We start from the raw sequence: 16,452 nt of genomic DNA, 5'->3' as shown, positions 1-16,452 counted from the left end.
CCCATTGCTGGGCTAGCTACAGAGTCCTGACTTTTGGGGCGGCCGCCCGAGAGGAGGGAGGGGAGCGGGCGCCCGGCACACAGAAGACCCTATTGCCTGTCACCTGGTGGGCAGTGTGCTCCGGAGCCGCAGCAAAGGTGAAAAAGAGGCTCTGGAGCCGCGGGTTGCCGACACCCGGCATAGGAGGAGTCGAGGGTAGGGGGCCTTGGGGATAAATAGGAGAGGCTGAAGGACCTCTAGGGAATGCAGAAGATAGCATTCTTACGTGAAATTTTATCTAGTAGGATTATAAAGAACATCAGTTTTTATTAGTGCCAACACGTCAAGGCAGAATGGGAAAACTGGAGTGTCTATATGATATTTACAGGAATTCCGGGTTAAATTTTGCACTAGTAACTCCCTAGTAACATTGCTATACTCCCTGCTGAAATATAATTAATTCAGGGTCACTGATATATAGACTATTAGTAACTATATTACACAAATCAATGACTTACAACTCTACCTCCTCCTCTCCTACTCCTCTTACTGTCGGGGTTCCCCAAGGTTCTGTCCTTGGACCTCTCCTATTCTCGATCTACACCTCTTCCTTGGGTCAACTGATAGCTTAAAAGGGTTTCCAATACCATTTCTATGCTGAAGACACACATCTATCTCTCTACTCCTCAACTCACCCCATCAGTTTCCTCACGTATCACCGATTTACTCACACACATATCAGACTGGATGTCACACCACTTCCTAAAACTCAATCTATTCAAAACTGAGATCATAAGATTTCCTCGCCCACGTGCCTCTTCCGCTGATTTCTCAGTCAGGATCAATAGCAACACTATCAAACCATCCCCGCATGCCAGGGTGCTAGGGGTAACCCTGGATTCTGAACTATTTCAGGCCTACATCCAATCCCTGTCCAAATCATTCCACCTCAACTACCACAACATGTCCAGAATATGCCCCTTTCTAACCAATGATACCACAAAGCTCCCAATTCACTCCCTAGTTATCTCTTGCCTTGACTACTGCAACTCCCTCCTTATTGGCTTACCTTTACATAGGCTATCCCCCCTCTAGTCCATCATGAATACTGCTGCCAGGCTCATCCACCTTACCATCCGCTCAGTGTCTGCTACCCCTCTTTGCCAATCCCTCCACTTGTTTCCACTCACCCAACGAATACAATTCAAAATACTAATAACTTACAAAGTCATCCACAACTCTGCCCCCAGCTACATCACTAACCTGGTATGAAAATATCTACCAAACCGCTATCTTCGATCCTCTGAAGACCTTCTGCTCTAGTTTCCATGTCACCTCCTCTCATGCGCACCCCCAGGATTTCTCCCGAGCTTCTCCCATCCTATTGAACTTCCTACCCCAATCTGTCCGACTATCTCTTAATCTATTCACCTTTTGATGATCCCTGAAACCCCCTCTCTTTAAAGAAGCCTATCCTGCTTCTAACTAGTAAACTGACTTTTATTTCCTCTATCAGCTCATCCCCCACAGCTATTACCTTTTTGTATCACTCAACCCTTCCTCCTAGATTGTAAGCTTTAACGAGCAGGGCCCTCAATTTCCTCTTGTACCAAATTGTATTGTAACTGTAATGTCTACCTTCATTTTGTAAAGCGCTGCACAAACTGTTGGCGCCATATAAATCCTGTATAATAATCATAACAACAACAACTTTATAAAATGGATGTACCTTCCTCCACGTAAACATTCCTCAAGTTATAGAAGCGCCGAGGAGTGTTTTTTTTGCAAGACAGTGCTACTGAATTATCCTTGAAGGATTTCTGGGAAGCTTCAGGTGATTTCAGCTGAACCTAATGACAAAAATAAAAAGTCCAGCACGTTTTTAACAAAACCAAAATTAATCATTACCTTTCAAAAATATACAATGGTCTTATATAGAAAGATTTCTAATCAAAAAGTAGCAAGAGTTTAACCACTTCAATACTGGACACTTTCACCCACTTCCTGTCCAGGCCAATTTTCATATTTCAGGGTTGTCACAATTTGAATGACAAATTACTCAGTCATGCAACACTGTACCCAAATTAAATTTTTATTATTTTTGAGATGGATTGAGCTTTTTTTTTTTGTATTTAATCACCACTGGGTTTTTTTTTCTACACAAATGAAAAAAACAAACAAAAAGCAAACATGTTTTCCGAGTTTCTGTTATAAAATTTTGCAAATAATCTTTCTTCAGAAATTTAGGCCAAATGTATTCTCTGACATTTCTTTGGTAAAAATAACCAAAATCAGTGTATTAGATTTAGTCTGGGTGAAATTTATAGGAGTTTACAACCTATGGTACATTTGTGCTCAAAAGTTTGCATACTCTTGGAGAATTGGTAATATAATGTACCATTTTTAAAGAAAACATGCATGATCGGGCAAAAAATGACTGATTTCTTTTGGGATTCATAGTCAACTGTAGGTCATAACAGAATGGCACAATCATAAAACAAAACATAATAAAACAAGTGTAACGCACAACGGAGTGATAATCAACTCTAACCAACCAAAAAAAAATAAAAAATGGTAAGTCACTTCCTGTGGGGGTTATGAGGTATTTATGTATGTATCCTATGCTGCATATATTGTGTTACAAGCATCCTTCTGCTTCTATGTGTGAATAAGAGATTACACAGGACAAAATTTGAGTTCAAGGGAAAGGGTGGTCTGTACATGAGCTATTGCTTATCAATTTATGGATAAGCCATACTATCTATCTGTTGAGTGTCAGTGAGTGTGGAGAAGGTGTCTGTCAGCAATGGGTGTCTTTGGAGGATTTCTGTATGCACCTATCCATATTTTAGGGTGCTGTGGATTCACCCGGTGTTTTATTGGTGCTATGGACATTTTTTTTCACGTATTCACTCAGTCACATGAATGTATGAATGACTGGGAAATGTATTTTGTGTTTTAGGAAGAGCATTAAGTTTTGCATTAGTGCTGCCAATCATGTTGAAAAAAAAACATGGCAAAAAGTAAACAAATGAAATAACCCCAGTTCAAAAGTCATGCAAACTCTTTGGTCGTCTTGTATAAACCGTATATTTGAGATCTCTCCAGAGTGGCTAGACAATATTAAGGTCAGGAGACTATGATGGCCACTCCAGAACCTTCACCTTTTTCTGCTGTAACCACTGGAGGGTCAACTTGGCCTTGTGCCTGGGGTCATTGCCATGCTGGAAAGTCCATGCACAGCTTTCCTGCAGAAGAATGCAAACTGTGTGCCAATATTTTCTGATAACATGCTGAACTTGTCTTGTCATCAAATTTCACAAGATTCCCTGTGCTTTTAGAGCTTACACATCCCCAAAACATCAGTCAGTTGACTCCACTCCAAACATGGAGCTTTTGGTTTGACCATAAAGTGATGGTCTCATCACTCCAGATTACAGTGTGCCAGAAGCTGTGAGCTGTGTCAGGGTGTTGTTGGGCATATCGTAACTGGGTTTTTTTTTTTGCGGCATTGGTGCAATATAGGCTTCTTTCAGGCAACTCGACCATGCAGCTAATTTTTGTTCAAATATCGTCATATTGTGCTCCTTGAAACAACCTGTCACTTACCTGACTGGAGGCTGCAATAGAGAGGGCTTCCCTTACGGCAGTGCAGTGTGCCCCTGGAGGTGGAAACAGGAGGTGCAGTGCCCAAAGAAGTATGGGTTGCCAGTGGTGTTGCTGCTTGGAAACGCCTGATGGAATGGAACCCGTGGGTGCTCCAGTTGCAGGATGAGTTTCTCCAGAGAAGACGTGGATCCCGGATGGGTAGAGTAGTCAGAGCCAGGATCAATATGGAACAGCAGACAAGAGCAACGTCAAGATCAAGCCGGGGTCATACACAGAGCAGCAGCAGACAGGAGCAGGGTCAGGGTCAAGCCAGGTCGGTAATGGGTAATCAGCAGTAAACACAGGAACGGGAGGGGCTGACGATAATCCAGCAATCACTGAGCAGAGCTGCAGTCCTTATAAAGGCCACTGAGTGTCAGCAATTAGTGCACCCTGCGTGTGCCGGTGCGTTTACGTGCACAGGATTGCATGATTATGTGTCGCCCGCCTACACGCACTTGTGTGTGCGAATTGGCGTGGCCATATTGCGCATTGGCGCATTTGCCCAGGCTTCCTCGTCTTTTCCTCTGACACAACCACACTTTTTTTCCAGGGCAGCCTATATTTCTCCTGAGGTTACCTGTGGGTTTTTCTTTGTATCCTGAACAATTCTTCTGGTAGTTGTGGCTGCAATCTTTCTTGGTCTACCTGACCTTGGCTTGGCATCAAGAAATCCTCAAATTTACTACTTCCTAATAAGTGGTTTAAACAGTACATACTGGCATATTCAAGGCTTTGGGTAGCTTTTTATATCCTTTTCTGTCTTTATAAAGTTCCATTACCTTGTTACGCAGGTCTTATGACAGTTCTTTTCTGCTCCCCATGGCTCAGTATCTAGCCTGCTCAGTGCATCCATGTGAGAGCTAATAAACTCATTGACTAATTATACACAGACACTAATTGCAACTTAAAAAGAAATTAACCTCTTTTTGCCATTTTAAACTGTGTGTGTCACCTTTTGTGTCTGTACCAAGGCCAGGCATTCCAGGATATGTAAACTTTTGATCAGGGCCAATTGCGCGACTTCTGTTATCATTATGATTTAAAAATGAGCCAAACAACTATGCTATAATAAATGACTTCATATGATCACTATCCTTAAATAAAAGACAGTTTTTTGGCATGACCAATTATATTTTCAATATCGATGTCAGATTTTCATGCTTTTTGCAAAGGTATGCAAAACTGTTGAGCACAACAGTATATATATGTTTGAAAATTGATCAGTCCCGATGTACTGACTGTCCATTTCTTGTGGCCCTAAAATGCCAGGACAGTACAAATACAATACAAATGACCCCTTTTTGGAAAGTAAACACTGCAAGGTATTTAGTAAGAGATATATATACTGTATATTTGAAAACTCCAATCCTGATGTACTGTCTTGCCCATCTCATTATTGAGATCCCAAAATACCAGGACAGCACTAATACCCCAAATGACCCATTTTTGGAAAGTAGACAGTCTAATGTATTTAGTAGGAGGCATGGTGAGATTTTTTGAAGTTGTAATTTTGTAAAATGTTTTGGGAAAAATTAAGAAATTATTTTTTTTTTCACAGAGTTGCCATTTTAACAAATTCTCTCACACACACACACACACACATCATAGGCATACTTGTCATTACAGTCCACAGCACATTCTGCTATGCCGTCCAAGTATGGGGATACCACATGTGGTTTTTTTCACAGCCTAAATACCCAAGGGGCCCAGAATCCTAAGAGCAACTTTGGTTTTTCAATGAACATAAATTATGCATCTAATATTTTGACCACCTGCCATATTGTGGAGGCCCTGGAGCACAGGACAGTGGAAACACCCACAAAATGACCCGCATTTTGGAAAGCAAACAGTCCTAGGTATTTTCAGAAAGGCATAGTGAGTCTTTTGAAAACAATTTTTTGCCACAAGTTTTTGGAAAATGAGGAATGAAAACAAAATTATTTTTTAACACAAATTTAGCAATTTAATAAGATATTTTTCATAGGCAGCATGTGCATAATTTGAATTTGATCCCAAAACACCTTCTGCTGCTCACATCAGACAGTGCTTCTTGAAATCAGTAAACCCAAAACAGATGTGTGTTTTTTAAGGGCAGGACAGCTGTCAGCAGCACATCCAATATCATCACACTGATTGGAGTCAAGGTTGGCTCACTCCTGGCTCCAATTAGCTCTGGGAGAAGTCATTAAGCTAGGGCCTCACATACTTTTTCCTCTCTGCACTGTGAATGTTTACATGTTATGTGCAATTAAACCATGGCAACATCTAATGTTTGTGTAGTATTATGTTCAGCAGACTGTGTTCTTATATTGTTGTGACTTAGATGACGTTCAGAGCACATTTTATGCCCAATTCATGCAAAACTCCACGTAATCCCAAGGGGTTCACATACTTTTGGTAAGTGGTCAGGGCATATGATGTAGTGTAGTGTCATGTATAGCAGTCCCAATTTCCAAAAGCCAAGCAAGCCTAGCCTACTAATACGTGGCTGCCCCAAAAATGACATGTTCCCTGACCTGGTGTCTTACAGGAACATAGTCAACATGATGTGCAGATGGGTCAGTTCAGACTGCAAGCAGAGACATGGTTAGCAAACAGGCAAAGGATTGGTCCAGGCAGCAGGCAGAAACGTGGTCAATAAACAGGTCAGGATTAGTACAGGCAGGAGGCAGAGGCAACACTAACTGCTGTGGCAGTCATCAGGGACAATATGACTGGTGTGACATGATCAGGGACACAGTAACTAGTGTGGCGGTGATTAGGGACAGGTGGGACAGTTATTAGCGACACCGATTGGTGCGGCAGTGACTAGGGATACTGACTGGCGGTACTGGTTTGGTGACATTATGTTGCTGTGGCAGTGATCAGGACAACTGCTGGCGGCACTGTAATACAGTGATATTAGAGCAGTTAGCCATTGCACATAATCACCGCAACAGCAATACAATATTATCATAGTGATATTGCACTTGCTTTCACGACAGTATATAAAAAATATATTTTTATTCTTAGATCTTTTCACAATTTTTTTATTTTTACAATTTATGTACTGTCACCAGAGCAGTGCAGTGTCACCATAGTAACATTGTACTACTCCGGGAAAAGGGGGGGGGGGGGTGATCAGGGATTTTCTTTTTCTGCACTCTGTTTATTACAGTTGTGATCACTGTAATAAGCAAACTGTTAAGACTGCTCAAAGGTGTCATTCATGAAACCTTGTTTACTACTGTGATTAGGCACAAGCTATCAAGTGGTACAGGACCACTTGGATTTGCCCTGGTACCATGTGATCGCAGTGACCAATGACAGAGATCACACAGTAGTAAGCAAGACATAATGAATGAAAGCCTTGTTTACTACTGTTCATTATCAGCTGTAAACTAGAGTTGAACACTGGATGTCTTAGCAAAGGGTTAAAAATTTAGAAACCCCCCTAGAGCACGGTTATGTTATTGAGCGGTAGTCGGGGACAAAGACACTTGACACTGTCCGGAAATTCTTAGAATCAGCCACAACACCTTCTCCATTAGAAAAAATGAAAAAAGGTAAAAAAAATATTTTTTAAAAATGTAATCTACTCAAATTTGACTGCAAATGTAGAAGTGCTTTAAGTAACTGTAATAGCATCAGTTAAAAGAAATTGTGATCTGTTGCAGGGAAGCATGCAGACTAAAACCTCCATGCTGCACCCTGTAGGAGAAACTTAATTGGCCTGTTTAGTAGACTGTTGTCAGAATGAGAGAGCAGTAGGCAGGCAGGCGCTGAGTGTGTACCGCTGTCAGAGTGGATCCAATCATGCAGAGCAGGGAGGAGCAGTGAGCGGATCCCCATGTGTGCAGGGAGGGGACGGGGCCCCACTGTCAGGCAGGATGGAGGTGTGCACCTGGCTGTGTGGCATAAGTCAGGCCTGGGGGTGCAGATGGAGGAGGAGGTCAGGGTGGAGGAAGCTCCCTGCTCTTTGCTACAGCTGCCACCAGAGGTCCTGGTGGAGATCTTCTCATGCCTGCCCCAGACACAGCTAACCCTTTTGACCCCAGTGTGCAACAATTTCTTTCGCTGCAGGACTGAGGGATTGGTAAACCCAGGATATGTGGGATGGGGGTGATCAGGGTGGGGGTATCTGGGAAGGTGTGATCAGAGTGGGGTGGGTATCTATGGGTGTAATCAGGGTGGGGGGTATCAGAAGGTGATATCTGGGAAGGTGTGATCAAAGCGGGAAGTATCTGGGGGGTGTGATTGGGGTACTCTGCACAGCAGAGCAATACAAAGATGCTTGTCTCCCTAGAAAAACACACACAGCACACAGTTAACCCCTTGATTGCCCCAGATGTTAACCCCTTCCTGCCCAGTGTCATTAGTACAGTGTCAGTGCTTTTCATTAGCACTAATCACTATATCAGTGTCACTGGGGATGTCAGTGGCAGTTAGTTCTCACTGACAGAATGCCTGCTGGCCGTGTCAGAATGCCCGCCGCAGTCCTGCTAGAAGTCGCTGCCATTACTAGTATAAAATAAATTTAAAAAATCCCAGTATATATACCGCCATTTATAGATGCTAACTTTCACATAAACCAATTAATTTACTGTACATGTATTGGGATTTTATTTTAGCAAAGACATGTAGCAGAAAACATTTTGGCCTAAATTTATGACAAAATTAGATTTTTAACATTTTTTTACTGGATATAACAAATTAAAAAATATAATTTTTTTTCAATTGTTGGTCTTTTTTTGTTTATAGCGCAAAAAAAAAAAAAGCAGAGGCAATCAACACCGAAAGAAAGCTCTATTTGTGGGAAAAAAGGAAAGAAATTTAATTTGGGTGCGGCGTTGCATGACCGTGCAATTGTCAGTTATAGTTACGCAGCGCCTTATCGCAAAAAATGGCTTGGTCAGGAAGGGGGGTAAATCCTCTGGAGGGCAATTGGTTAAAGATACAAGAACAGGACAGTGTGATTACCTCTACAACCCCTGCGCCTACAAGGGAGAGGACAGTCAGGTGCCATAACCAGCTATTTCTCCCCGGGACAATACTATACTCATGTGTCTTGGGATCCCTTGCCCTGGGATATTTTTCATGACAGCCAGGTGGATGAGGATATTTTCATCTGGGGTCTGAAGAGGTTCATTTAACGGGATGGCTGTGTGCAGATCTGTTAAGAGACAAAAGCAACTCCAGAAGGAGTAGAAAGTTCAGGATTGAATTTTTGCACATAGGAAGTGTTGTCCTCCAAGCAGTTTCATTTCCATTGGGCATCCTATATACCCCTAGACCCAATACAAGTTAAACCCCCTAATAAAACTTAAAAAAATAAAAAAAACAAAGCTCATGGACTGATCACTGACTTTGGATGCAAGAGTGGAAAAAAAAGCATGTTGCCTGGCTGTGGAGGAAGTAAAAGGGGGACCAAAAACAGCGGCTCTCAAGAGGGTAGCGTTACACACAATTTCAAGTAAAACTTTGAAGGTTGAGAAAATATGTTAGAATTTCACAGTCTGTGTCCCACTGAGGGAGATGTTCCCCTACTTCTTTATCCAGATAAGTGACAGGAAGAAGAAACTTTTTTTCTATGGGGACACACCATTTTAAACCTGGTACAAATTCTATCCTTCCCCCATTCTATGAAAAAAATGTTTTGAATTGGAGATTAAGATTATGTATATCTTTATGAGAAGATGCCTTTTGTCAATACATATTGTGTCATGGTAAGACAGACCATTCATCTGAATAGGATGCCAATGTGCCTCAATAGTACATCACAACAGTACAGGTTTGTTGTATCAGGGGCATAAGCATCCAACCTGGCACCTGATACCACTGCCAAGGATACCTAGGATGCCGCTTCCAAGCAGCCAGATTTTCTATACAGGCATTGGGATAGTGGCCTTTACCAGCGCACAGCCTGTCAAGCTGCTCTTTATCAGCACAGGCACCCCCAGGCTTTCCTACCAGAAGGAGTGACTGGAGGGACAGCCAGCCATGTCAGAGAAGTAAGTGATCACGTGTGCTTATATATGCATATCTATACAGGTGTAACATTGTGTGTGTATAAAGTGTGTGTGAATGGGTATATTGCTGTGCTAAGTATAAGGGGGTGAAATGAAGCAAAGGCGGTGTTGCGCTGTATATGCTTCTGCCTCCTTCACTGTGTACATTACATACCTCTGACCCCTGCACTCTGTGCACACTAGAAAGACCCTTAAGCATGCAGTACAGCTCTTTAAGAACAGGCTGGGAGAAAGGGGTATATCTACAAACTTGACATTTTACATATTAAAAAGGAAGAAAAGGCATTTATCCAAGTATTGTTGCTTACTATAGTACTAAAAAAATTTCATAGGCACTGTACAGATTTGACATTTACTTGTAAATTCAGGGGTGCTTTGGCAAAATGCCTAAAAATTGCTCCAAAATTGTGTACAAGCCAGCGGGTGGATCAAGTCTGCCATTTAGTTTCATAAAGCCATAGGTTTTCATTGTGCACCATTGCAACCTTCTAGCCACTGGCATCCTAACAACCAACAATGCCATTGGTTAATAAAAAGGATGTCAGGTGCCTTCACAGCATCCTTGTTTTCCCTCTCCTGATTCACCCTGTCAGCAATGGGGTCACATAAGCTGAATAAAGAAAAGAAACAGAGAGGAGAGAAACATTGGAATTCTAGTCAGTGCCAGTGTGCAAAGGTGTGTTTGCTTTGGAAGAATAAATCACCTCTAATGTTGGACGTCCTACATATGTGGATATTGCCGAGTCATGTAAAACTATTTTTAATTTAACTTTAGAATGGGTTGAATTAAGATTGTGTCTATATTTACAGGGTGCCCCAACTGAAAAAAAGTGTTAAGAAATACTGTTTTGAGTTACAGATATAGATACAGAGACATCATGACATTGGGTTCGTACATCGGTCATGAAGGTGTGCAACATGAGATGGACTGTAGGAGACTCGGGTTGATTTACTAAAACTGTTGAGTGCAAAATCAGGTACAGTTCTGCATGGTAGCCAATCAGCTTCTAATTTCAGCTTAGTCAATAAAAGATTTCACAAACAACCTGGAGGCGGATTGGTTTCTATGCAAAGCTGCACCAGATTTTCACTCTCCAGTTTTAGTAAGTCAACCCCTCTGCGTGTTGGCCCTCTGTTCCCCTTGGACTGAATAATCGTTTTACCTACAGTGCCCATGCTGTCCACACCACTCTAGAATATACAGAAAAAACAGGAGTTAGACTTACCGGTAACTAATTTTCTATAAATCTTCCAGGACAGCCCCTTGAGATGTTGAGCTCCTCCCTCTGGGACAGGAAACATACAAGTCCAAAACCTTAAAAGCTGGGCCTCCATGCCTCTTCAGTTTTCCCAAGAACCACAGGAAGGCACTAAAAGACAACCATTTATGCATAAACATATATTACCGTACAATACTTAAGGTGGGAAATCCCAGCTGTCCTGGAAGACTTATAGAAAATTGAGTTACCGGTAAGTCTAACACTGGTTTTCTCAAAAACATCTACCAGGACAGCCCCTTGAGACGATAGTCAAAAAAAAAAAAAAAAAAAAACACTTACCCACTAGGGCTGGGCTACTGCCTGGAGAACTTTGTGCCCATACACCTGATCCTCACTAGAAAGGAGATCCAGACAATAATGTTTCACAAAGGTAGAGAAACTGGACCAAGTGGCCACCTTACAAATCTGTTCTGGCGAGGCACAAACTCTCTTTGCCCAGGATGCTGACAAGGATCTGGCTGAGTGTGCATTAACAAATGGGGACAGAATCTCTAATAAATGATATGATTCTACAATAGCCATCTTAATCCATCTAGCTATGGTGGATTTGGAAGCATTGAAACCTTTCCGCACTCCCGCGAAAAGAACAAAATGAATCTGATTTTCTAAATTCCCTGGACCTACTAAGATAGGCCAAAAGGCTCTAACATCTAACAAATTTAATCTTTCTTCCTCTTTGCTTGCGGGAGCAGAACAGAAGGTTGGCAAAATTATGTCTTGGGATCTATGAAAGGAGGAAACTTTGGGAAGAAACCTAGGATCCGTTTTGAGAACAATTTTATCCTCAAAAACTGACAAAAAGGGCTCCCTGATGGAAAGCACCTGCAATTCATAAACCCTACGGGCCAATGTGATTGCTACCAAAAATACAGTTTTTAGAGTTAAAAACTTTATTGAGGACTTCTCCATAGGTTCAAAGGGACAAAGGACCAAAGCTTAAGGACTAAAGACAGATCCCAAACTGGACAGGACCTGACCACCCCTGGCCTGGACTTGGAAAGGCTCTGAAAAAATCCTCTACAAAAGGATCCTGCTGGAGGGGGACCTGAAAGAAAATACTACGTAAGGGCTGAGGCTTGCTCACCAAAAGGCCCTGATCTGCCCCTTCCTGGAAGAAATCTAAGATTGCTGGGATATCCAGAGGGCTGCGACCCTTATCCGACAACCAGGAGTTGATTTTTTTTTCTAAACCTTCGTATAAATAGCTATGGTTACTGGCTTGCAGCAGTTTAAAGTCCTCACTACCCTGTCCAAAAACCCCTGAGTTTTAGGAGTTGTTCTTCAGTGGCCATACCGCCAACTTTAAATTCTTTACCTGAGGGTGCAGTACTGGACCTTGAGAGACCAGATCCTCCCTCTCTGGGAGAGGGAACGGAGGAACCGAGGCAAACAGAGAGAACCATGAATAAGGTTTGTCCTTTCCGAAAAAAATTTTTTGCAGGACTGCTGGGATCAGCCTCACTGGAGGGAACACATAACAGAGACTGAATTTCCACACATTTGTGAGGGCATCTACCCCCAAGGCCCAATCCCACAGATTCAGTAGGAAGAACCAGCTGACTTTCCTGTTTTCTTGGGAAGCAAAGAGATCCGCCTCGGGCATGCCCTATTTCATAGTGATGGTCACTAACACTTCCTGGTTGAGAGACCATATGTAGTGCTTGACTGGATGTCGACATAGGAAGTCCACTAGGGAATTCTGCGCTCCTTTCAGATGGATGGCAGATATCAAAACACAAGTTTTGCTTGGCCCAAGACAGTATGCTGTCCACAATTACTTGGAGAGGAGGGCTTCTTGTACCACCCTGTTTGTTGATGTATGCCACAGTAGTCATATTGTCTGAACAGATCTGCAGGTGATGATCTATTAGATCTGTTTGAAAGGCATCCAGCGCTCACTGGAATGCTAGGAGCTCCCTCTGATTTGAGGATTTCCAAGCTTTCTCCAAGGACCATGACCCCTGGGTCGCTCTGTCACCTAGATGGGCTCCCCATCCAAAGCTTCTGGCATCAATCGTGATGATAATCGAATCTGGTGTGGTCCACTCCAGACCCCTGGCTAGATTGTACTGCCTTCACCACCATCAAAGGGATCTCTTGATCCTGGAAGGGAGCAGGACTGGAAGATCCAGTGCAGACTTGTCTCTGTTCCAAACCCTCAGGAGAAAAACTGCAATGGGCGCTGGTGGAATCTCTCCCAGGGGACAGCCAGGAAGAATGATGTCATGAGACCTACCACCCTCATGATATCCCTTATTGTAATGGCCAAATTGTTCTGCAGCTCTGCCAGCATCTGATCTATTTTGAGATTTTTTTCCTGTGGAGGGAAGATCTTTCTTTCTACCGAGGAAATCTCATACCCAAGATCGGTGACTCTCTGGGAGGGAGTCAAACATGACTTGTCTCTGTTTATGAACCATCCCAGACTCAGAAGGAAGTCCTGGGCAACCCACAGATCCTCTGTCAACTGTTGGCGAGACCTGGTCATGAAGAGGAGATCGTTTAGATAGGGAATGATCATAATAAACCTCATTTTTAGGGGGGGGCCAAGGCTTCCTCAAGCACCTTCGTAAAAATTATTGGTGCTGAGGCCAGACCAAAAGTTAGAGCCTGTCACTGCCAGTGGTGGATCTTTGTACCAATCCTTACCACTATCCTTAGGTATTTCTGACATGTATGCTGTATGGGGATGTGAAGATACGCATCCCTGAGATCTAGTGTAGCCATGAAACAATTGGGTAAAAGGATGTTTCTTACAGAGAAGATTGATTTCATCCTGAAGTGTTTTCATCTTAAAGACTGATTGAGTGCAGGTTTAAGATAAGGCGAAACTTGCCTAAGGGCTTTTTCACTACGAAAACATGGGAATAAAATCCCATCACTTCCTCATTCCGGGGAACCCAAGTAAGGACCTGTTGATGCACCAGGTCTCCAATCAGGCCACATAGAGCCTGTGTCTTCTCCTGATACCTAGGAAGGCTGGTTACCAAATACCTGGCGGGGGTACTGGTGTCGAACTCTAACCTGTACCCCTTTTCCATCAAGTCCGGAATGCACAGGCTTGAGGAGATTGACGGCCACTGAGGGAATAAGGTCCCCAGTCTTCCTCTCACTGGGATGCTTGAGTCATTGAGCCTTGGCAGGAGGATTGAATAAGATCCCCCCCTCACCTTTGTTCTTGTTCCCTGTCCAATGTTTCTTGGGCTGCACATCCTTACTTTGCTGGACCTGCGTTTTCTGATGAAAAACCCTCCTGGAGTAAGGTCTCTTCTGCCCTCTTTTTATCGGCTATTTGCTCCAAAGCCTCCTCGAGACCTGGACTAAAAAGGTTATCGCCTGAAAAGGGTAAGGCACAAAAGGTGTAGCTTGGACACTGAGTTCCCTGCCCAGGTCTTCAACCATAATACCCTTCTAGCTGAATTCAACAGGGCAGATGTTCTTGCGGCTAGTTTAACTGATTCGGCTGAAGCATCAGTGAGGAAACCTACTGCTCTAAACAGCAAAAGAAAGGACTTTCGTATTTGCCGTCTGGAAGTCCCTGCTGAGTTTGTAACTGGGTAAGCCAGCATTCCAAATTTCTGGCGACACAGGTGGCTGATAAAGCCGGTTTAAAGCTGATAGAGGTAGAATCCCAGGCCCTCCAGAGCAAAATGTATCCTCTCTTATCCATAGGATCCTCCTCCTCAATCTCTTAAGCTTTCATAGATAGCCTTAAGGAGGTCATCTACATCATCAAGGGCCAATTTGTACCTGAAACCCTTGGAGGAGCAACCTTCTCCGTCGTCCGCCTTTGAGCCAGACCCTGCTTGAGAGGAAGCAAGGGACCTAGGATCCTCTTCTGGGTCCGACTCCCTTCGGCTCAATGCCTCAGATACTGCGTTACCCGCAGACTGGGTCCAAGACCCCAGCGGCGTCTGCATTCTACCTAGCAAGGATCTAAATGACTGCGGCATAAGGGCTTTTCCCAAGCTGAACCCAATTTTGCCACACAAACTGCACACTTCCTTTCTGGGGGCCCGATTCTGTTTCTTGTCCTGGACTTTAACTTACAATAAGCAGAAACGCAATACAGGAGACAATTAGCTCTGGCTCCCCATCCCAAACACCACTGTGCTGGGGGAGAAGCTAGAAGTGTGTCCCACCATCACTTGAGACTCAGAGACTGGGAGAAAAAGACCACTCCCAGGAGTCAGCAAGAGGAAGCCAGCAAGTCCCCAAGCCTACCTGAAAGGAGCCGGTGCCTGAAGGAACCAAGGTCCACATTCCTTATGGTGTGGTAGCCACAGCCTCTGCTGGGTCTCTTCACCCTCACCAGCCGCCCGAGCACTGTTGCCTGCACCATTCGTGGAGACCAGAACCATGAGTCTCCCGGCGCCCCTCGATCATGTCACCACGACCGTAACATTCGGTCAACCAGCTTGGAGCGCAGTGCTCCACCTCCCAGAAGTCGTGGTTGCCCGCCCAGCGGTTAGGATGCTGATTCTGCCAGCCCCTGCTGGCGGTGGCACTGGGCATGCCTGGCGGTCCTCCTCTGAGGACTGGAAGGCAACAGGAGCGGAGCCCCACTCCTCTCTGAGATGGAGGGATCGCGCCGGGCAAGGAGGAGGTACTTACCTAGACAGGAGCCACCAGCACTCTTCCTGAGACCAGGGCTCCTATACAGGTTGCTAAAAGTGCAACCTATCCTTCCGGAGGAAACAAAAATACTGAAGAGGGGGGCCTGGAGGTCCACCTTTTAAGGTTCTGGGCTTACGTGTTTCCTGTCCCAGAGGGAGGAGCTCAGCGTCTCTAGGGGCTGTCGTGGAAGACGTTCTTGAGAAAATAGAAATCTTCATGACCAAAACAAACAATTCTCAGCCATTTTGCTATATCTTGACATGATGACATGACATTGATTCAATGTTTATGTACAGATCCTAAAATAAATTTTCAGTGATTTCACACTCAGAACAACAAGCAGTAAAGTTTTCCACACTCACCCTTCGCTGCCTTCTTTTGATAGACTGTGGGGAAAGGGTTTTTCCACTGCAACAATTATTCTTGGGGCTGATAGGCTCCTTTGGAGGCCGGGCTTGGATTTTACGTGACCTCAAAATCATTTCCAGACTGCATGTGGGAAGCGAATTCACCAGCTGAAATGCTTTACAAAAGAAGTTTTCTAAAACAATAAAGTTAAATTAGCTTTGAGTTTATAATGGGACTTGTAGATAAGTGTTAGAAAAGTGTTCATTAGATGACCACGGTCCATTGCCCAACACATAAAACCTTTGGCTTTCTCATCTAGCAGCATTTGCTTTCATGGTCCATCAACTAAGTATCTTCTTTTTCTTTGTTCCTCAGCCATGTTTCTTTTTTCCAATACCATACCTATTGGCCCACTGTATTAATGGTTGATGATTTTTTTGCAATGTTCTGTTATTTGTTATGCAATGTGTATAGAATTGTTTACACGTGGCTGTTGCTTACTCTATGCAGGGTTTTCAAGTTCTTCTGTCAAGGACTGGACTACAGTCTGTCTATGGAGAACCCATTAC

The 16,452-nt window shown here is 43.6% G+C and overlaps 1 protein-coding gene across 1 annotated transcript in view; it reads right to left on the bottom strand.

Annotated features, from left to right (window-relative positions):
* The window catches only part of LOC149451379 (CTD small phosphatase-like protein 3), a 64,343-nt gene extending 48,326 nt beyond the window's left edge, over positions 1 to 16,017 (bottom strand). Inside the window, exons 1-2 of the mRNA XM_089690730.1 lie at positions 15,898 to 16,017; positions 1,709 to 1,829 (exon numbers count right to left, since the gene is read on the bottom strand). Of these exons, the coding sequence (XP_089546856.1) occupies positions 1,709 to 1,829; positions 15,898 to 16,017 (241 nt within the window). The remainder of the gene's footprint in view (positions 1 to 1,708; positions 1,830 to 15,897) is intronic.
* Positions 16,018 to 16,452: the final 435 nt, after the last annotated feature.

The sequence above is a fragment of the Staurois parvus genome, unplaced genomic scaffold (assembly GCF_062004578.1).
Source record: "Staurois parvus isolate SC_StPar_1 unplaced genomic scaffold, SC_StPar_1.0 ptg000541l, whole genome shotgun sequence".
Taxonomy (NCBI): domain Eukaryota; kingdom Metazoa; phylum Chordata; class Amphibia; order Anura; family Ranidae; genus Staurois; species Staurois parvus.
Note: the sequence above shows the minus strand (reverse complement) of the source record. Positions and strands in the feature narration are given on the sequence as shown.